Source organism: Dendrobates tinctorius, unplaced genomic scaffold (genome assembly GCF_039654945.1).
Source record: "Dendrobates tinctorius isolate UK_male_01 unplaced genomic scaffold, ASM3965494v1 ptg000143l, whole genome shotgun sequence".
In the NCBI taxonomy this organism is placed as follows: Eukaryota; Metazoa; Chordata; class Amphibia; order Anura; family Dendrobatidae; genus Dendrobates; species Dendrobates tinctorius.
In genome coordinates this window covers 23,677,501-23,698,903 of record NW_027361810.1, presented here as the reverse complement: position 1 = coordinate 23,698,903, position 21,403 = coordinate 23,677,501, and the positions used below count along the sequence as shown (strand labels likewise).

General features: G+C 47.2%; 1 protein-coding gene and 1 long non-coding RNA gene across 2 annotated transcripts in view; one reads left to right on the top strand and one right to left on the bottom strand.

Annotated features, from left to right (window-relative positions):
* EPC2 (enhancer of polycomb homolog 2) overlaps nucleotides 1–13,905 on the bottom strand; it is an 81,680-nt gene extending 67,775 nt beyond the window's left edge. Inside the window, exon 1 of the mRNA XM_073545589.1 lies at nucleotides 13,342–13,905. Coding sequence (XP_073401690.1) covers nucleotides 13,342–13,494 — 153 coding nt within the window. The 5' untranslated portion in view covers nucleotides 13,495–13,905. The remainder of the gene's footprint in view (nucleotides 1–13,341) is intronic.
* LOC141049304 (uncharacterized) overlaps nucleotides 13,240–21,403 on the top strand; it is a 46,503-nt gene continuing 38,339 nt past the window's right edge. The window contains exon 1 of the long non-coding RNA XR_012220326.1: nucleotides 13,240–13,293. This is a non-coding gene — a long non-coding RNA (uncharacterized lncRNA). The remainder of the gene's footprint in view (nucleotides 13,294–21,403) is intronic.

Sequence of the window (21,403 nt, the reverse complement as noted above, 5' to 3'; positions counted from 1 at the left end):
CCCTGCTCAAAGCAGGATTCGCTAAATCATCCCAGTCAGATGTCTGTCCAGCCTCTGTTTGAAGACTTCCATTGAAGGAGAACTCACCACTTCTCATGGCAGCCTGTTCCACTCATTGATCACTCTAACTGTCAAAAAGTTTTTTCTAATATCTAATCTGTGTCTCCTCCCATTCAGTTTCTTCCCATTGCTTCTAGTCTTTCCTTGTGCAAATGAGAATAAAGTTGATCCTTCTACAATGTGACAGCCCTTTAGATATTTGTAGACAGCTATTAAGTCTCCTCTCAGTCTTCTCTTTTGCAAACTAAACATTCCCAAATCCTGCAACCTTTCCTCATAAGACAGGGTTTGCAGACCGGTCACCATTCTGGTCGCTCTTTTCTGAACTTGCTCCAGTTTGTTGATGTCTTTTTTAAAATGTGGTGCCCAAAACTGGACACAATATTCCAGATGAGGTCTGACCAAAGAGGAGTAGAGGGAAATAATGACTTCACGTGATCTAGACTGTATGCTTCTGTTAATACATCCTAGAATTGCATTTGCCTTTTTTGCTGCTGCATCACACTGTTGACTCATATTCAGTCTGTGATCTATTAGTATACCCAAGTCTTTTTCACATGTGCTGTCACTTAGCCCTATTCCTCCCATTCTATATATGCTTTTTTCATTTTTATTGCCCAGATGTAGTACTTTGCATTTCTCCCTGTTAAAAACCATTCTGTTAGTTGCTGCCCACTTCTCCAGTTTATTTAAATCTTTTTGAATCCTCTCTCTCTCTTCTCTAGTATTAGCTATCCCTCCTAGCTTTGTGTCATCAGCAAATTTAATCAGTTTACCCTCAATTCCTTCATCTAAATCGTTGATAAAGATGTTGAACAATACAGGGCCCAGGACAGAGCCCTGTGGTACCCCACTTGAGACATTCTTCCAACTGGATGTGCAGCCATTTATGACCACTCTTTGGGTCCGATCACTAAGCCAGTTATGAATCCACCTAACAGTTGCCTTGTCCATTCCATACTTAGTCATTTTTTCAATAAGGATTGTATGAGAGACTTTGTCAAATGCTTTGCTGAAGTCAAGATATACTATATCTACAGCATTTCCTTGATCCACCCAATCAGTGATACCGTCATAGAAGGAAATTAAGTTAGTCTGACATGACTTATTAGTTACAAACCCATGCTGACTCTGTTTGATCACTTCATTCTTATCCAGGTATTGACATTGACAGGTCTTGGGATTGTTCACACTTCCCTTGCTCTGTTGATTGTGTGGTATCGGAAAAGGACCCGTGGCAATCACCATATACTGTATATCTCTCCAAGTGTATGAAGTGCATAAAAAGAGGGAGTTGACAAAATGAGCTATCAACTACCAACAATCAATAGTGCAGTGCATACAGTAAATAAAGTATATATAACCAAATCATCCAATAAAAGAAAATCAGAAAAGGGGGGTCTATACCTTTAAATACCACCAATGCCTAAATACAGTGCACTCCCCGACGCGTGTTTCGGAAGTGGTTTCTTTTGACAGGATGATTTTCCTGAATATTTCATTGATGTATATTTTTATATTGGTTCTTAAATACAGACACTTTTGCGCTACCATTCCACTTTAATCAAGGCTTTTTGTTTGAGTAATTATTTGTCTCCTGCCTCTTTTGTCCATTATCTAGGTAATCCACTTCTTTCTGAACACTGGTGATAATTATGCCAATATTAGGTCAAATAAATACTATAAATTAATCTTCAGTGTTCTGTACTTTGGTTAACTTATTTTCTTTAGGACATGAGCCCCAATACTTGCCAATCGTGTCTGTGTCGACAGGTGTGTGGGGTCATAACATCAGAGACCCTTGTTTACGATGTAGAGGTAAACGTCACTTGATAGCCCCTTGGCTATGTGCACATGCTGTGGATTCACATGCGGATTTTTCTGTGCGGATCCACAGGTAAAACCGCAGGTAAACTAACCTGCGGTTTCCCTGCGTATTGGCCTGCAGTTTGACACCTGGACAATGGAATAGGTGTCAAACCGCAGCGGAAACCGCAGAAAGAATTGACATGCTGCGGATTTCAAACCACGGCTTTTCCGCATGGAAAAATCTGCAGCGTGTGCACTGCAGATTTGAAAACACATAGGATAACATTATACTGTACACTGCCTGCGGAACTGTTGCGTATCCCCAGAGGCAAAACCGCTGCGGATCTGCAGCAGAATCTGCAGTGTGTGCACACACCCTTAGAATTAGGGGATGGGTGGAAGGGTGACACATGTGACTGCTGGGATCAGACTACATCAGGGTTTGCAGAACATAACTATAGAAACATAGGTTCACATTAGACCTGTACAAGCCAAAGGATTTATATTTTTGCTTTCAAAATCCAGAAAGTTTTGAAATATAAGAGCATGACTGAAAAAGTGACAAAGTTTATTCCACTAGAACATAAGAAAATGTAATGTGAACATACAATCCTGCTGCACTTCTGTACGCTGCACCATCACAAGTTGCATGTATACACCTGGACACAATACAAATAACACTGAGGTCTGCAACAATGTAGTATTACTGCCACCACACAGAAAATCACATTTACAAGTCTCTGTTGATATCAATACCAGACAAAAACCTGAAAGGGGAGGGAGCGTACTTTGCTCAAAGCCTTAATTCAGGGTCAATCTATGACTCCAGTCACGGAACAGGTCATCACTGGATTCAAAAAATGACATATTGAAGAGTGGAAATGTATCTACAATATCACAGCAGTATTTTTGCCCGAATTACTAGGGAAAAAGGCATTTATAACAAACATTTATTATATCGCCCCTCACACGCTCCTGCTGAAGGGAATCGTGCATGATAGGGTGGATATGTTGTCACGCTGTGCAATTTAGTGTTGAAAGTTTCTATATTGAAGTATGAAAAATACATCCCAAATAGTTACAAACATGCAAGAAGTGACATTACTTGGCAGCATGATGACATATTTAACCTATTGGTTTTTGTGATAAAACTACTAAAACTATTATTGTTTCCTAGAATCGAAGAGATATAAGGGTATGTGCACACATAGTTTTTTGTCTCTGCGGATTTTGTAGAGAAAACCGCAGGATATCCGCAGGACAAAGTGCTGCGGTTTTTCTGCGGTTTTGCCCTGCGGTTTTACACCTCATAATGGATGAGGTGTAAAACTGCAGCGTTTCTGCACCAAACAATTGACATGCTGCGTTTTGAAAACCGCAGCAAAACCGCACGGAAAAAAACGCAGCATGTGCACAGCTTTTTTTTATTTCCATAGGAAATAAAGGTACTGTACAACGCAGCAGAATCTGCTGCGTTTCTGCAGAGCCAAAAACGCTGCGGAAACCGCAAAGTGTGCACATACCCTAATAGCATGTAATGGAGAAAAAAAACTTAACTGTTCTGAATAATATACAATATTAAAACATCACTCCAGCATTTTTTTTAATTGCATCACTGGAGTGGTCCCTGTCCCCGGTCTTCTGCTCATCAGCCGCCTTCATCTGCTATCGGCGCCGTTCCAGTCAGTCTTCAGCAGATTATGATTAGTGATGAGCGAGTATACTCGTTGCTCGGGTTTTCCCGAGCATGCTGTCCTCCGAGTATTTTGGCGTGCTCGGAGATTTAGTTTTCGTAGTCTCAGCTGCATGATTTGTGACTGCTAGACAGCTTGAACACATATGTGGAATGCCTGTTTGTTAGGGAATTCCCACATGTATTCAGGCTGTCTAGCAGTCGCAAATCATGTAGATAAGACGATGAAAACTAAGTCTCCGAGCACGCCAAAATACTCGGAGGACACCCGAGCAATGAGTATACTCTCTCATCACTAATTACGACCTGTGGGATCACTCCAGTGTTTGCTGGGCGAGCCAGAAGTCACTTTTTAATTCACGTCTATGAAAGCCAAAACAAAACTGGAACGAGGCTCTCCTAGACTTTATACTGAGAACTTGTGATTGTTAGCACTGACTTCCAGTTGGTTAGAAATTGTGGTTATAAGATAACGGCGCAGGACCGGAGCAAAGCCAGGAAGAGCTGAAGACGTGGGCTGGTGAGTATAATATTAGGTGCTCCATTCCAGCGCTGAAATAAAGAAAAACGCTGGAGTGGTGCTTTAAGAGAGGTAAACCTAAAAGGAATCTGTTCCAAAGTGTTTTCCATATAATCTGAGCTCAACATGATGTAGAGTGAGAGACCCTGATCTCAGCAATGTGTTACTTACCGAGCTGCTTGCTGACATTTTGATAATCACTGTTTCATCTGCTGTACATCTAGAAGGGCCCTAAATACTGAGCTCAGTACACCCCTGCCCACAACACTGATTAGTAGGTCTCTGCCCATGTACAGTGTACACAGGAAGCTGCCAGTCAGTGGTGGGTGCTCATGAATATGCCTGACTAAACTGGCAGCAGGTTTACTAGCCCTAGTTTTATCAGCAAGAGGTTATCAAAACTACAGCAAGCAGCACAGTAAGTGACAACGCTGGAATCGGTGTCTCTGCACCTACCTCATGCGGCCCTCAGATTACATAGCAAAAAAAAAAAAAAAAAAAAGGACAGCGGAAAGATTCTCTTTAAAGGGGTTGTCTCATCTTACTATGTGGGTAAAGTTGAATGTTTGTAAAATCAAAGCAACTTTGAAATTTACCTCTTATTAAAAATCCTCTATTCTGAAGAATGGAGGCACTTTTCATTCTATAGTTTATTGTTGTCTGCCCAGGTTACTGGCCACCTCTATGATCTATTAGAGTGGTCAGTTTCATAGACAAAGTGTTGGCGCTTGCACGCTTTCTGTTCGAGTCTGCAAGAGCGACTGTGAAGCCGGTCAGATTCTGAGCATTTCAGTGGCTCTGCATTAGTCTGAGGCTGCAGAGGAAAAGCTGCCTCTGCTAAGAGCATGTGAAAGCACGCAGTTCAGACCAGAGGTGCAACAAGGAAGAAGCTGGAAGAGGAGCGGTGACCTCCAGAAGAAAGAGGATGATGATGATAAAACCGCTGTAATGTGACCCGTGTCTCTATTCAATAGCAGCTAATAAATAGACTATATCTAACAATTAAAATAAAATCAAAGAAAGTTATTTAAGTTTCAGAAAAGTGATGGTGAACATCTATGATCTAGAGGCACAACCTGGCAAACATTTTTTGGCAGAATACCGAGTGCTTGACACCAGAAATCCAGCATTATTAAATTTACATGACTGTGAGCAAGACACTGGTTGCCCCTCACAGCAACACGTGCCGTCATTCTTCAATAGATCTGCGCCATTCACCTCCACTGATGTGACTCAAGAAGGTAAGAAAAAGTTTGTTTAAAGAACAAGTGCACTTTTAGAAGAAAAACTTTTCACAGGTCAAGTTTTGCTTGTTGGATGTCTGAGGACAGAGACTCCCCACACCATTCCCAAAAAAAAAGCCTCCCCAATCAACTGTAGGCCCAATGTTCATTCAGCAAATAGCCACACAAATGAGCGCTCACCTCAGCTGATCATTCATGTGTTTTAAAGGGGAAAGTGGCAAAAAGCGACTGCCAAACATCCCCGGTACATATCAGATGGCTGGTGGGCTCGGACAACTTTCAGTGAATGCAGGAATGCTCGGCCAAGCTTATCAGTCCTGTGTATGGCAAGGATAGCTATGGGCCATCGACTATTTGCCCAAGAGCCATTTGATATATATGGGGGTCTTCAGTTCCACACCAGTCTTTGCCAATGATAATACTCCATAAGTTGCGGTCCATTTCTGGGAATTCTCATGTAATAGATTAATATTTTAACAGGATACGACAAGGGAGAAAGGGTCGTATCTCTGGATCCCCCCAACACATGAAGAGAATGACTTAACCCGCCATTAGACACTTCTAGCATATTCTGTGGATACATCCAAAATGTCTAACATTGGAAAACCTCCCTTCAGACTGCAATTATTTCTTTACCTACAGTCACATATAAAATGTCAACATCAGGTGAAACTAACAATGACTTGGTCTAACGATACATCACGGCTGAAAATCAAATGCAGATTTTTTTGTGTGACTAAAGTGTTCCTAGTCTATGGTCACAGGAGAAAAGTCCCAATTCGAGCCAGAGGTCGCGCGTGTGAACTCGCTCTCTCAGGGCACGTGCAGCCTTTAACCCCTTCACCCCCAAGGGTGGTTTGCACTTTCATGACCGAGCCAATTTTTACAATTCTAACCACTGTCCCTTTATGAGGTAATAACTCTGGAACGCTTCCATTGATCCCGGTGATTCTGACATTGTTTTCTCGTGACATATTGTACTTCATGTTAGTGGTAAAATTTCATTCAAATAACTTGCGTTTATTTGTGAAAAAAATGGAAATTTGGCAAAAATTTTGAAAATTTCGCAATTTTCCAACTTTGAATTTTTATGCCCTTAAATCACAGAGATACGGCACACAAAAAACTTGATAACTAACATTTCCCACATGGTTACTTTACATCAGCACAATTTTGGAACCAAAATTTTTTTTTGTTAGGAAGTTATAAGGGTTAAAAGTTGACCAGCGATTTCTCATTTTTACAACACCATTTTATTTTTAGGACCACATCACATTTGAAGCCACTTTGAGGAGTCTACATGATAGAAAATACCCAAAAGTGACACCATTCTAAAAACTGCACCCCTTAAGGTGCTCAAAACCAGATTCAAGAAGTTTATTAACCCATTAGGTGCGTCACAGGAATTTTTTTGAATATTTAAAAAGAAATGAACATCTAACTTTTTTTCACAAAAAAAATACTTCAGGTTCAATTTTTTTTATTTTACCAAGGGTAACAGGATAAATTGGACTGCAAAAGTTATTGTGCAATTTGTCCTGAGTACGCTGATACCTGATTTGTGGGGGGGGGGGGGAACGACTGTTTCGGCGCATGGCAGAGCTCAGAATGGAAGGAGCGCCGTTTGACTTTTTCAATGCAAAATTGTCTGGAATTCAGATCGGACGCCATGTCACGTTTGGAGAGTCCCTGATGTACCTAAACAGTGGAAACCCCCTACAAGTGACCCCATTTTGGAAACTAGACCCCCCCAAGGAACTTATCTAGATATGTGGTGAGAACTTTGAACCCACAAGGGCTTTACAGAAGTTTATAACGTACAGCGGTACAATTAAAAAATCATATTTTTTCCACAAAAATCATCTTTTCACCCCAATTTTTATTTTCCCAAGGGTAACAGGACCCTAAAAGTTATTGTGCAATTTGTCCTGAGTATGCTGATACCCCACATGTGGGGGTAAACCACTATTTGGGCGCATGGCAGAGCTCGGAAGGGAAGCAGCGCCATTTGACGTTTTTGGCTGGAATTGAGATCGGACACCATGTCGCGATTGGAAAACCCCTGATGTACCTAAACAGTGGAAACCCCCCACAAATGACACCATTTTGTAAACTAGACCCCCCAAGGAATTTATCTAGATGTGTGGTGAGCACTTTGAACCCCCCAGTGCTTCACAGAAGTTTATAACGCCCGGGCGTGAAAATAAAAAATTCGTATTTTTTCCACAAACATGATCTTTTAGTCACCATTTTTTTTATTTTCCCAAGGGTAACAGGAGAAATTGAACCCCAAAAGTTGTTGTCCAATTTGTCCTGAGTACGCTGACACCCCATATGTGGGAGAAAACTACTGTATGGACACACGTCAGGGCTCGGAAGGGAAGTAGTCACGTTTTGGAATGCAGACATTGATGAAATGGTCTGCGGGTGTCATGTTGCCTTTGGAGAGCCCCTAATGTACCTAAACAGTGGAAATCCCCCACAAATGACCCCATTTTGGAAACTAGACCCCCTAAGGAACTTATCTAGATGTGAGGTGAGCACTTTGAACCCCCAAGGGCTTCACAGAAGTTTATAATGCCCGGGCATGAAAATAAAAAAATCGTATTTTTTCCACAAACATGATCAATTAGTCCCCAATTTTTTCATTTTCCCAAGGGTAACAGGAGAAATTGGACCCCAAAAGTTGTTGTCCAATTTGTCATGAGTACGCTGACACCCCATATGTGGGAGAAAACTACTGTATGGACACACGTCAGGGCTCGGAAGGGAAGTAGTGACGTTTTGGAATGCAGACATTGATGGAATGGTCTGCGGGTGTCATGTTGCCTTTGGAGAGCCCCTAATGTACCTAAACAGTGGAAACCCCCCACAAATGACCCCATTTTGGAAACTAGACCCCCTAAGGAACTTATCTAGATGTGTGGTGAGCACTTTGAACCCCCAAGTGCTTCACAGAAGTTTATAACGCTCAGACGTGAAAATAAAAAAATCATTTTTTTCCACAAAAATGATATTTTTGCCCCCAAATTTTTATTTTCCTAAGGGTAACAGGAGAAATTGGACCCCAAAAATTGTTTTGCAATTTGTCCTGAGTAGGCTGATACCCTACATGTGGGGGTAAAACACTGTTTGGGCGCATGGCAGAGCTTGGAAGGGAAGGAGCACCATATGACTTTTTCAACTCAGAATTGGCTGAAATTGAGATCAGACGCAATGTTGCATTTGGAGAGCCCCTGATGTGCCCAAACAGTGGAAACCCCCAATTCTAACTCCAACCCGAACCCCAACACACCCCTAACCCTAATCTCAGCCCTAGCCCTAACCCTAGCCCTAACGGAAAAATGGAAATAAATAAATTTTTTTTATTTTATTATTTTTCCCTAACTAAGGGGGTGATAACGGGGGGTTTGATTTACTATTTATGGCGGTTTTTATGTTTGGCAGCTGTCGCACGCTAAAAGACGCTTTTTATTGTAAAAATAGTTTTTTCATCACCACATATTGAGAGCTATAATTTTTCCGTATTTTGACCCACCGAGTCATGTGAGGTCTTATTTTTTGCGAGACGAGTTGACGTTCTTATCGGTACCATTTTCGGGCACGTGACATTTTTTGATCGCTTTTTATTACTATTTTTGGGACGCAGAATGAACAAAAACCAGCGTTTCATGAATTTCTTTTGGGGGAGTGTGTTTACACCGTTCCGCGTGTGGTAAAATTGATAAAGCGGTTTTATTCTTCGGGTCAGTACGGTTACAGCGATACCTCATTTATGTAGTTTTTTTATGTTTTGTCGGTTTTATGCAATGAAAACTATTTTATATAAAAAAATAATTATTTTTGCATCGCTTTATTCTGCGAGCTATAACTTTTTATTTTTTCGCTGATGAGCTGCCACACAGCATTGTTTTTTGCGGGACAAGATGACGTTTTCAGCGGTACCATGGATATTTATATGCGTCTTTTTGATCGCGCGTTATTACACTTTTTGTTTGGCGGTATGATAATAAATCATTATTTTCTGCTTCGTTTTTTATTTTTATTTTTTAAGGGGTTCGCTAAAGGGGTTAACTAATGGGACAGTTTTATAGGGCAGGTCGTTACGAACGCGGCGATACCTAATATGTGTACTTTTATTGTTTTTTTTTTTATTATTTTCAAAAAATGAATTTATTGGGGAATATTTTTTTTTTTTTTTTTACTAATTTATTTGGTGATTTTTTTTAATTTATTTTTACATTTTTTATTTTTTTTTTACTTTATTACATAGTCCCAGGTGGGACATCACTGTCCTGTGACAGATCGCTGATCTGTCACATCACAGATCACTGTGACAGATCAGCAATCTGTCACAGGCATTGAAGAAGACTTCCTCTTGCCTGCGCTTTGCAGGCACTGAGGAAGCCAGCTTCCTCAGGTCCCCGAAGGCCCCCGTCGCCATCTTGGATTCGGGGGCCTGGAGGAAAGGAGCCCCCCGCAGCAGCGCTGCACATTGCGCTGCCGTGGGGGGGATCAGGGAAGCACGGAGGGAGCCCCCTCCCTGCCGATGCTTCCCTTTAACTCCCGGTACACCGCGATCATGTTTGATCGCGGTGTGCAAGGGGTTAACGTGTTGGGGGCGGTCCGTGACCGCCCCTGACACATAGTGCCGGGTGTCAGCTGTGATAATCAGCTGACACCCGGCCGCGATCAGCGGCGCTCACCACGTGGGCGCCGCTGATCGCGGTAGACGTACTATCCCGTCCACGGTCATACGGGCCCGGGTACCGTGGACGGGATAGTACGTCGGATGTCAGGAAGGGGTTAAAAGCAAAACTGCAGCATTTTTAATTAAACCGAATTGCAACAATGATTTTTATTCCCTAAGCTAATACATATATTACAATAGAAAAAAATAAATTCTTGTCTCCAGTGGTGGACAATCTAATCAACCTCACCTTTTTTTTTTCAGTTATGCAGCCAGAAATCTGAACAGGATATATGGTATCATGTGAACAGATCGTACTTCCATAAGGCCTAAAATTGGTATTTAGTGCAAGTCTCATTCAGACGAATAAGACAGTTGCAGAAATTTCCATAAATACCCCAACAGTAGCCACAACGTCTCTCACAAGGTGCTAGGATGTGGTTCAACTTTTCACCCACACTGCATTCGGTGGATGACACCCTTTAGGCAGCGTTCACACGTTGCCGTTTTTTCGCGGCGGTTTTTAACGCGTGATTTTGCGGCAAAAAAACTGCATCTCATGCAATCCTATGGGATTAGCAATGCTGTGCTAATGCTGCAGACTTTCCCGCGGCGGAATCGCATTGCGGAAAAATACGCTGCATTCACATTAATTTGCAGAATCACGGCGATTCCGCCCACATAGGAATGCACTGTTCTGCTTACTTTCCGCATGTGGCTGTGCCGACCATGCGAAAAGTAAGCAGAACATTTGCGGATGGTACCCACGGTCTGGAGGAGAGGAGACTGTCCTCCAGGCTGTGGGTACCATATCCCTGTAAAAAATAGAATTAAAAAATCATCATACTCACCCTTCCAATGTCCCTCACAGCGTCACCAGGCTTCAGCAATGTTGCAGGCAGGTCCCGTTCCCAGTGATGCATTGCAGCAATGACCTTTGATGATGTCACAGTCTCGCGATATCGCGACGCCATCAAAGGTCTTTGGTGCAATGCATCACTGGGAACGGGACCTGCCGGCAGCATCGCGTTGATCGGGAACGCTGCGCGGGACGCCGGAAGGTGAGAAAAACACTATTTTTTATTTTTAACATTAGATCTTTTTACTACTGATGCTGCATAGGCAGCCTCAATAGTAAAAAGTTGGTCACACTCGTCAAACACTAAGTTTGACGAGTGTGACCAAACTGTCAATCAGTTTTCCAAGCGATGCTACAGATCGCTTGGAAAACGCTAGTGTTCTGCAAGCTAAGTACGCTTGCAAATCGCTAGTTTTTCTGCGGGAAAATCGTGGGAATTTAAAATGCGGTTTTCCCGCGGAATGGAATTCCCGCGGTAACTTCCGCAATGTGTGCACATAGCCTTAAGGGGGTTTTACACATAGCGATATCGCTAGCAATATCGCTATAACATCACAGATTTTGTGACGTTATAGCGATATCGCGATGTGTGTTACTTATCTCCGACCGGCTCCCCCGTTGTCCATCGCTGATCGTGCAGCTCCATTTCTCGTCGGGCGCTTCCTGCTGACGCCGACGAGTGACGTGTGGACGCGAGGACGTCAGGATCGCCGCGTCTGAAAGGTAAGTATCGTCCGCTGTATCTCTGTGAGATCTGCCTGTTTGGCAGCTCACTAGCGACCACTTAGCGATGCACCAGCGATCCTGACCGGGTCGTATCGTGGTCGGGATCCCTGGTGCATCGCTAAATGTAAAAGGGCCTTTAGAGTTTGTTGACAAGGAGCAGCTACGCCGCAAAGTTTTACCAAATCTCACATACACACACACAGTGGGAGAAAAAATGGGTGCAAATTGACAAGTGGTGCAGATTTTGAATCCAGGGAATATCAATTTCTTCTGTGGATTTTCACCTTTTAAGCCTCATTCAGATAGATGTCTGTGCAGAGTGGTCCGAAATCTAAAAGCAACGTACGGAATGGTCGCGGGTCTCCCAGCCGCACCCTATGTATTTCTATGAGGCTCTCACGCTCGGGTCAGGAGAGCTGTAGACAGGCTGTGCATTGGGGTCCGATCTCGGACATCTGCATAAGCCCTTAGATAGAGGCAAAAAAAATAATTAAATGAAATATAGAATTAGCTGCAAATTCCACAGAGGTAGAGTAAATGGCGATAAATATAATTCTGCCCTTGTGAATTGCAGAAATCAGTGTGGAATGCACCCTAATAACAGTCGCCGTATCCTACACAATTTAGGAATTAGAGCACTAAAATAAAGTAGATCTGATCCTCACATATTGACCCCTTTACGCTACACCGTATAGGTGTACCCGTAGAGTGGGCTCAGGAGCAAACCCGCTCTATACCGGGCAGGTGCCAGCAGCAGCTTATCCGCTTGGATGCCACAGACAATCATTGCAGCTGGTGAGCATGTATGAAGTGATTGCGGGATGCCAATGGATTGCAATGGCAGATAGAGATCTAATAAAGGCCCCAATCGCGGCCATTGTGGTCCTTCATGTCAGCCAATTGTCAATGTTAGCTCAAGTGAAAGCAATCCATGTGGGCTAAGAAAATAAATGTAAAAAAAAATTTAATCAGCTGCCTTTCCAAATGCAAAATAATAAAAAAAATACATACATAAAATGGTACTGTTGTGTTCGTACAAGTCAGAGCTATGAAAAATATAAAACTAACGCAAATAGTCTCCTAAAAAAAAAAAAAAAATATATAAGAGCCTTCGTATTGAAAAATGTAAAAAAAAATAAGTAAAGTTAAAAAGAAAAATAAAAGGAAAAAAAATTTAAAATGACCCTTTCCTGAAAGGGTTAAAGCATTAATAAATATCCCAATATTCCAATTCACTTCCATCGAAAGAAAAAGTGAAATGACATGAAAGTGGCATCATATACACACATGTGGCCATTGCATTGGTCCAGGGAGAAGCTCCAATATATGTCACATTCATGTTAAATATTATTACATCAGAGACACAACTGAACTAAAGCCAGAGAAGTATGTATAAATCATGAGATAATGAACACTTTGCATCAGTGCTGCTGCAGCACATCTTTAACAGGCGGGCCAGGAGCAGCAGCAGCTCACACCTCCACAGCTGTTCTCAAACCTGCCGGGCAGAGTTACGCACACTTCCTATTCACAGCGCATGTTACGCAGACGCAGAGCGGCCCGCACACTGTGACGTAGACTCTGGACGCAACAATATGGCGGCTCCCGCCAACTACGCCAGCCTGGGCCGTCCACCTCCCCTACGTGACGTAAGCCAGACAGGATAGAGCGCGCTCTGCGCAGCCGGCCGGCGTAAGTACCTTTCCTGAATACAAAATGTCTGACAAAAGGATTACCTACCGATTCCTCCTCCTTCTCCATCCCCGTGGGCATCTGCGGCACGGCCCGGTTAATGGACACGCAGTCGTTGAGGTCGGGCATGTCCTTGCCCCGGTATATGGGCAGCGGTTTGGCAGCATCCAGTGCCCGCGCTCGGAACGACAGTTTACTCATTGTCGCCACGGCCGGGGGAGAGGGAGGGGGCGCGAGGAAGAAAAAAAATAAAAAAATAAAAAAAAATAAAAAAAAAAACTAAAAATGTCGGTCAGAAGGACCCCCCCAAACCGCCTGCTCTCACCCCCCGCCGACTCATGGGGCCCCCGAGACACGGTGAGGGGCGGAAAGAGGCGCTCCGGGCGGCGGGTCTTCGTGCCTAGATCCGGGTTTTGTTGGCTCGATCCGCTCCCTGCGCCATGGCAAACATGGCGGACATTACCAAGGCGGCGAGCGATCCCAGCAGCCCCCGCGGGCGGCGGCACGGGCGGGAGCGCGCACAGCGAGGAGGAGGAGGCCGCCGCTGGCACGCGCACTGTGCGAGCGAGAGCGGCGGGGGCGCGCAGGTGACAGCCGGCAATCTCCAGAGCAGAGAGAGAGCACGGCCGGAGCGGCCAGGCTGAAGTTTGGTTTCTTATTCGGCAATTTTTGCTTTTCTGTTTTTTTTTTTTCCAGGTGTATCAACAAAAGATAATGATGTGAATACACTTAAAATCAGCGACAAAAATTATAAAACTGGCACAAAAATGGGCACCAAAGGGTGAAAGGGTTAAATGACATTGGGCCACAGACATCACACTAAGAATACACAGATAGTGATGCCCCGCATCAAACCCAGGACCTCCCGGCCCGGCCCAAATGGGTTCTGGGCATCAAAGTGGGCTGGAGGGACCTGGGTTTGATGCGGGGCATCACTATCTGTGTATTCTTAGTGTGATGTCTGTGGCCCAAAGTCATTTAACCCCTTAAAAACATCAGTTAGGCTACTTTCACACGAGTTACAGGGCGCAGCGCACGGGCGCCACATCGGCCGCGCCCCCTCCGGTCAGCTCCTCCTCTGATCGCATGATGCTGCATGCCACCAGCGTACCCTATATTTAGCGTTGGGTACGCCGGTCGTGTGCTGGCACACTTTTGCCGGCGCATCCACCCTTTTGGCGCTGCGCCGAGCGCACAAAAATGCAACACAGTGCGTTTGGCATACGTCGGCACAGCGCCAAAAGGGTGGTTGCAGCGGCAAAAGTGTGCCAACACACGACCGGCGTACCCAACGCTAAATATAGGGTACGCTGATCGCATGGCGCTGCGCCCTGTAACGCTAGAGTGAAACTAGCCTTATTCAAATCTGTGAAAATTGGCTGTTTGCCCACTTTGATGCCAATTCTGATGCCCAGAACCCATTTGGGCCAGGCTGGAGGGACCTGGGTTTGATGTGGGGCTCCTTGTTCTATACATCTGCAGTGTGATATCAGTGGCCCAAAGTCACTTAACCCTTTCATTAATGCCCTTTGATGACCATTTTTGTGCCAGTTTTATAATTTATGATGCTGATTTTAAGTGTATTCACATCAGGGCACCTCGCTGCATTGTTTTTTTATTATTGTGATGCTTATTTTTTCTTGTTAAACCTATAAAAAAACAGAAAAAGAAAAATTTGCCGAATAAGAAGCTGGCGAATAAGATACCAACTAAACCTCCAAATAAGCAACCAACTTCAGCCTCGTGCCGGAGCAACTGTACAGAGGAGTGTGTGTACGAAAACACAGAGAACACGGCCGGAGCGGCTGTACAGAGGAGTGTGTGTACGAAAACACCGAGAAAACGGCCGGAGCGACTGTACAGAGGAGTGTGTGTACGAAAACACCGAGAAAACGGCCGGAGCGACTGTACAGAGGAGTGTGTGTACGAAAACACAGAGAACACGGCCGGAGCGGCTGTACAGAGGAGTGTGTGTACGAAAACACTGAGAAAACGGCCGGAGCAACTGTACAGAGGAGTGTGTGTACGAAAACACCGAGAACACGGCCGGAACGGCTATACAGAGGAGTGTGTGTACGAAAACACCGAGAAAACGGCCGGAGCGACTGTACAGAGGAGTGTGTGTACGAAAACACAGAGAACACGGCCGCAACGGCTGTACAGAGGAGTGTGTGTACGAAAACACCGAGAAAACGGCCGGAACGGCTGTACAGAGGAGTGTGTGTACGAAAACACCGAGAACACGGCCGGAGCAACTGTACAGAGGAGTGTGTGTACGAAAACACCGAGAACACGGCCGGAACGGCTGTACAGAGGAGTGTGTGTACGAAAACACCGAGAAAACGGCCGGAGCGACTGTACAGAGGAGTGTGTGTACGAAAACACAGAGAACACGGCCGGAGCGGCTGTACAGAGGAGTGTGTGTACGAAAACACCGAGAACACGGCCGGAGTGGCTGTACAGAGGAGTGTGTGTACGAAAACACCGAGAACACGGCCGGAACGGCTGTACAGAGGAGTGTGTGTACGAAAACACAGAGAACACGGCCGGAGCGACTGTACAGAGGAGTGTGTGTACGAAAACACGGAGAACACGGCCGGAGTGGCTGTACAGAGGAGTGTGTGTACGAAAACACCGAGAACACGGCCGGAACGGCTATACAGAGGAGTGTGTGTACGAAAACACAGAGAACACGGCCGGAGCGGCTGTACAGAGGAGTTTGTGTACGAAAACACTGAGAACACGGCCGGAGTGGCTGTACAGAGGAGTGTGTGTACGAAAACACAGAGAACACGGCCGGAACGGCTGTACAGAGGAGTGTGTGTACGAAAACACAGAGAAAACGGCCGGAGCGACTGTACAGAGGAGTGTGTGTACGAAAACACAGAGAACACGACCGGAGCGGCTGTACAGAGGAGTGTGTGTACGAAAACACCGAGAACACGGCCGGAACGGCTGTACAGAGGAGTGTGTGCACGAAAACACCGAGAACACGGCCGGAGCGGCTGTACAGAGGAGTGTGTGCACGAAAACACCGAGAACACAGCCGGAGCGGCTGTACAGAGGAGTGTGTGTACGAAAACACCGAGAACACAGCCGGAACGGCTGTACATAGGAGTGTGTGCACGAAAACACCGAGAACACGGCCGGAGCGGCTGTACAGAGGAGTGTGTGCACGAAAACACCGAGAACACGGCCGGAACGGCTGTACAGAGGAGTGTGTGCACGAAAACACCGAGAACACGGCCGGAATGGCTGTACAGAGGAGTGTGTGCACGAAAACACCGAGAACACGGCCGGAGTGGCTGTACAGAGGAGTGTGTGTACGAAAACACCGAGAACACGGCCGGAGCGGCTGTACAGAGGAGTGTGTGCACGAAAACACCGAGAACACGGCCGGAGCGACTGTACAGAGGAGTGTGTGTACGAAAACACTGAGAACACGGCCGGAGCGGCTGTACAGAGGAGTGTGTGCACGAAAACACAGAGAACACGGTCGGAGCGGCTGTACAGAGAAGTGTGTGTATAAAAACACCAAGAACACGGCCGAAGCGGCTGTACAGAGAAGTGTGTGTACGAAACCACCGAGAACATGGCCGGAGCAGCTGTACAGAGGAGTGTGTGTACGAAAACACTGAGAACATGGCCGGAGCAGCTGTACAGAGGAGTGTGTGTACGAAAACACCGAGAACACGGCCGGAGCAACTGTACAGAGGAGTGTGTGTACGAAAACACCGAGAACACGGCCGGAGCGGCTGTACAGAGGAGTGTGTGCACGAAAACACCGAGAACACGGCCGGAGCGGCTGTACAGAGGAGTGTGTGCACGAAAACACCGAGAACACGGCCGGAGCGGCTGTACAGAGGAGTGTCTGTACGAAAACACTGAGAACACAGCCGGAACGGCTGTACAGAGGAGTGTGTGCACGAAAACACCGAGAACACGGCCGGAGTGGCTGTACAGAGGAGTGTGTGCACGAAAACACCGAGAACACGGCCGGAGCGGCTGTACAGAGGAGTGTGTGTACGAAAACACTTAGAACACGGCCGGAGTGGCTGTACAGAGGAGTGTGTGCACGAAAACACCGAGAACACGGCCGGAGCGGCTGTACAGAGGAGTGTGTGCACGAAAACACCGAGAACACGGCCGGAGTGGCTGTACAGAGGAGTGTGTGTACGAAAACACTGAGAACACGGCCGGAACGGCTGTACAGAGGAGTGTGTGCACGAAAACACCGAGAACACGGCCGGAACGGCTGTACAGAGGAGTGTGTGCACGAAAACACCGAGAACACGGCCGGAGTGGCTGTACAGAGGAGTGTGTGTACGAAAACACCGAGAACACGGCCGGAGCGGCTGTACAGAGGAGGGTGTGCACGAAAACACCGAGAACACGGCCGGAGCGACTGTACAGAGGAGTGTGTGTACGAAAACACTGAGAACACGGCCGGAGCGGCTGTACAGAGAAGAGAGTGTACGAAAACACCGAGAACACGGCCGGAGCGGCTGTACAGAGGAGTGTGTGCACGAAAACACCGAGAACACGGTCGGAGCGGCTGTACAGAGAAGTGTGTGTATGAAAACACCAAGAACACGGCCGAAGCGGCTGTACAGAGAAGTGTGTGTACGAAACCACCGAGAACATGGCTGAAGCAGCTGTACAGAGGAGTGTGTGTACGAAAACACTGAGAACATGGCCGGAGCAGCTGTACAGAGGAGTGTGTGTACGAAAACACCGAGAACACGGCCGGAGCAACTGTACAGAGGAGTGTGTGTACGAAAACACCGAGAACACGGCCGGAGCGGCTGTACAGAGGAGTGTGTGCACGAAAACACCGAGAACACGGCCGGAGCGGCTGTACAGAGGAGTGTGTGTACGAAAACACCGAGAACACGGCCGGAGCGCCTGTACAGAGGAGTGTGTGTACAGAGGAGTGTGTGTACGAAAACACCGAGAACACGGCTGGAGTGTGTGTACAGATGAGTGTGGGTACAAAAACACTGAGAACAGGGCCGGAGCGGCTGTACAGAGGAGTGTGTGTACGAAAACACTGAGAACACGGCCGAAGCGGCTGTACAGAGGAGTGTGTGCACGAAGACACCGAGAACACTGCCGGAGCAGCTGTACAGAGAAGTGTGTGTACGAAAACACTGAGAACACGGCCGCAGCGGCTGTACAGAGGAGTGTGTGTATGAAACCACCGAGAACACGGCCGGAGCGGCTGTACAGAGAAGAGTGTGTACGAAAAAAAACACCGAGAACACGGCCGGAGCGGCTGTACAGAGGAGTGTGTGCACGAAAACACCGAGAACACGGTCGGAGCGGCTGTACAGAGAAGTGTGTGTACGAAAACACCGAGAACACGGCCGGAGCGACTGTACAGAGGAGTGTGTGTACGAGAACACGGCCGGAGCGGCTGTACAGAGAAGTGTGTGTTCGAAACCACCGAGAACACGGCTGGAGCAGCTGTACAGAGGAGTGTGTGTACGAAAACACTGAGAACATGGCCGGAGCAGCTGTACACGGCCGGAGCGGCTGTCCAGAGGAGTGTGTGTACGAAACCACCGAGAACACGGCCGGAGCGGCTGTACAGAGGAGTGTGTGTACGAAAACACTGAGAACACGGCCGGAGCGGCTGTACAGAGGAGTGTGTGTACGAACACACTGAGAACACGGCCGGAGCAGCTGTACAGAGGAGTGTGTGTACGAAAACACTGAGAACACGGCCGGAGCGGCTGTACAGAGGAGTGTGTGTACGAAAACACCGAGAACACGGCCGGAGCGGCTGTACAGATGAGTGTGTTTACAAAAACACTGAGAACACGGCCGGAGCTGCTGTACAGAAGAGTGTGTGTACGAAAACACCGTGAACACGGCCGGAGCGGCTGTACGGAGGAGTGTGTGTACGAGAACACGGCCGGAGCGGCTGTACAGAGGAGTGAGCGTACGAAAACACCGAGAACACGGCCAGAGCGGCTGTACAGATAAGTATGTGTACGAAAACACTGATAATACGGCCGGAGCGGCTGTACAGAGGAGTGTGTGTACGAAAACACAGAGAACACGGCTGGAGTAGCTGTACAGAGGAGTGTGTGTACGAGAACACTGAGAACACTGCCGGAGCGGATGTACAGAGGAGTGTGTGTACGAAAACACCGAGAACACGGCCGGAGCGGCTGTACAGAGGAGTGTGTGTACGAAAACACCGAGAACACGGCCGGAGCGACTGTACAGAGGAGTGTGTGTACGAAAACACCGAGAACACGGCCAGAGCGGCTGTACAGAGGAGTGTGTGTACGAAAACACAGAGAACACGGCCGGAGCGACTGTACAGAGGAGTGTGTGTACGAAAACACCGAGAACACGGCCGGAGCGGCTGTACAGAGGTGTGTGTACGAAAACACCGAGAACACGGCCGGAGCGGCTGTACAGAGGAGTGTGTGTACGAAAACACAGAGAACACGGCCGGAGCGGCTGTACAGAGGAGTGTGTGTACGAAAACACCGAGAACACGGCCGGAGCGGCTGTACAGAGGTGTGTGTACGAAAACACCGAGAACACGGCCGGAGCGGCTGTACAGAGGAGTGTGTGTACGAAATCACCGAGAACACGGCTGGAGCGGCTGTACAGATGAGTGTGTGTACGAAAACACCGAGAACACAGCTGGAGCGGCTGTACAGATGAGTGTGTGTACGAAAACACCGAGAACACGGCCGGAGCGGCTGTACAGAGGAGTGTGTGTACGAGAACACGGCTGGAGCGGCTGTACAGAGGAGTGTGTGTACGAGAACACGGCCGGAGCGGCTGTACAGAAGAGTGTGAGTATGAAAACACAGAGCACACGGCCAGAGCGGCTGTACAGATGAGTGTGTGTACGAAATCACTGAGAACACGGCTGGAGCGGCTGTACAGATGAGTGTGTGTACGAGAACACAGCTGGAGCAGCTGTACAGATGAGTGTGTGTACGAAAACACCGAGAACACGGCCGGAGCGGCTGTACAGAGGAGTGTGTGTACAGATGAGTGTGGGTACGAAAACACTGAGTACACAGCCGGAGAGGCTGTACAGAGGATTGTGTGTACGAGAACACGGTCGGAGCAGCTCTACAGAGGAGTGTGTGTACGAGAACACGGGTGGAGCGGCTGTACAGATGAGTGGGGGTACGAAAACACCGAGAACACGGCCGGAGCGGCTGTACAGAGGAGTGTGTGTACGAGAACACGGCCGGAGCAGCTGTACAGATGAGTGTGTGTACGAAAACACAGAGAACACGGCTGAAGTAGCTGTACAGAGGAATGTGTGTATGAAAACACCGAGAACACCACCGGAGCGGCTGTACAGAGGAGTGTGTGTATGAGAACACAGCCGGAGCGGCTGTACAGAGGAGTGTGTGCATGAAAACACCGAGAACACCGCCGGAGCGGCTGTACAGAGGAGTGTGTGTATGAGAACACGGTCGGAGCGGCTGTACAGAGGAGTGTGTGTACGAAAACACCGAGAACACGGCCGGAGCGGCTGTACAGAGGAGTGTGTGTACGAAAACACCGAGAACACGGCCGGAGTGGCTGTACAGAGGAGTGTGTGTACGAAAACACTGAGAACACGGCCGGAGCGGCTGTACAGAGAAGTGTGTGTACGAAAACACAGAACACGGCTGAAGTAGCTGTACAGAGGAATGTGTGTATGAGAACACCGAGAACACCGCCGGAGCGGCTGTACAGAGGAGTGTGTGTATGAGAACACGGCCAGAGCGACTGTACAGAGGAGTGTGTGTATGAGAACACGGCCGGAGCGGCTGTACAGAGACGTGTGTGTACGAAAACACAGAACACGGCTGAAGTAGCTGTACAGAGGAATGTGTGTATGAAAACACCGAGAACACCGCCGGAGCGGCTGTACAGAGGAGTGTGTGTATGAGAACACGGCCAGAGCGACTGTACAGAGGAGTGTGTGTATGAAAACACCGAGAACACCGCCGGAGCGGCTGTACAGAGGAGTGTGTGTATGAGAACACGGCCGGAGCGGCTGTACAGAGGAGTGTGTGTACGAAAACACCGATAACACGGCCGGAGTGGTTGTACAGATGAGTGTGTGTACGAAAACACTGAG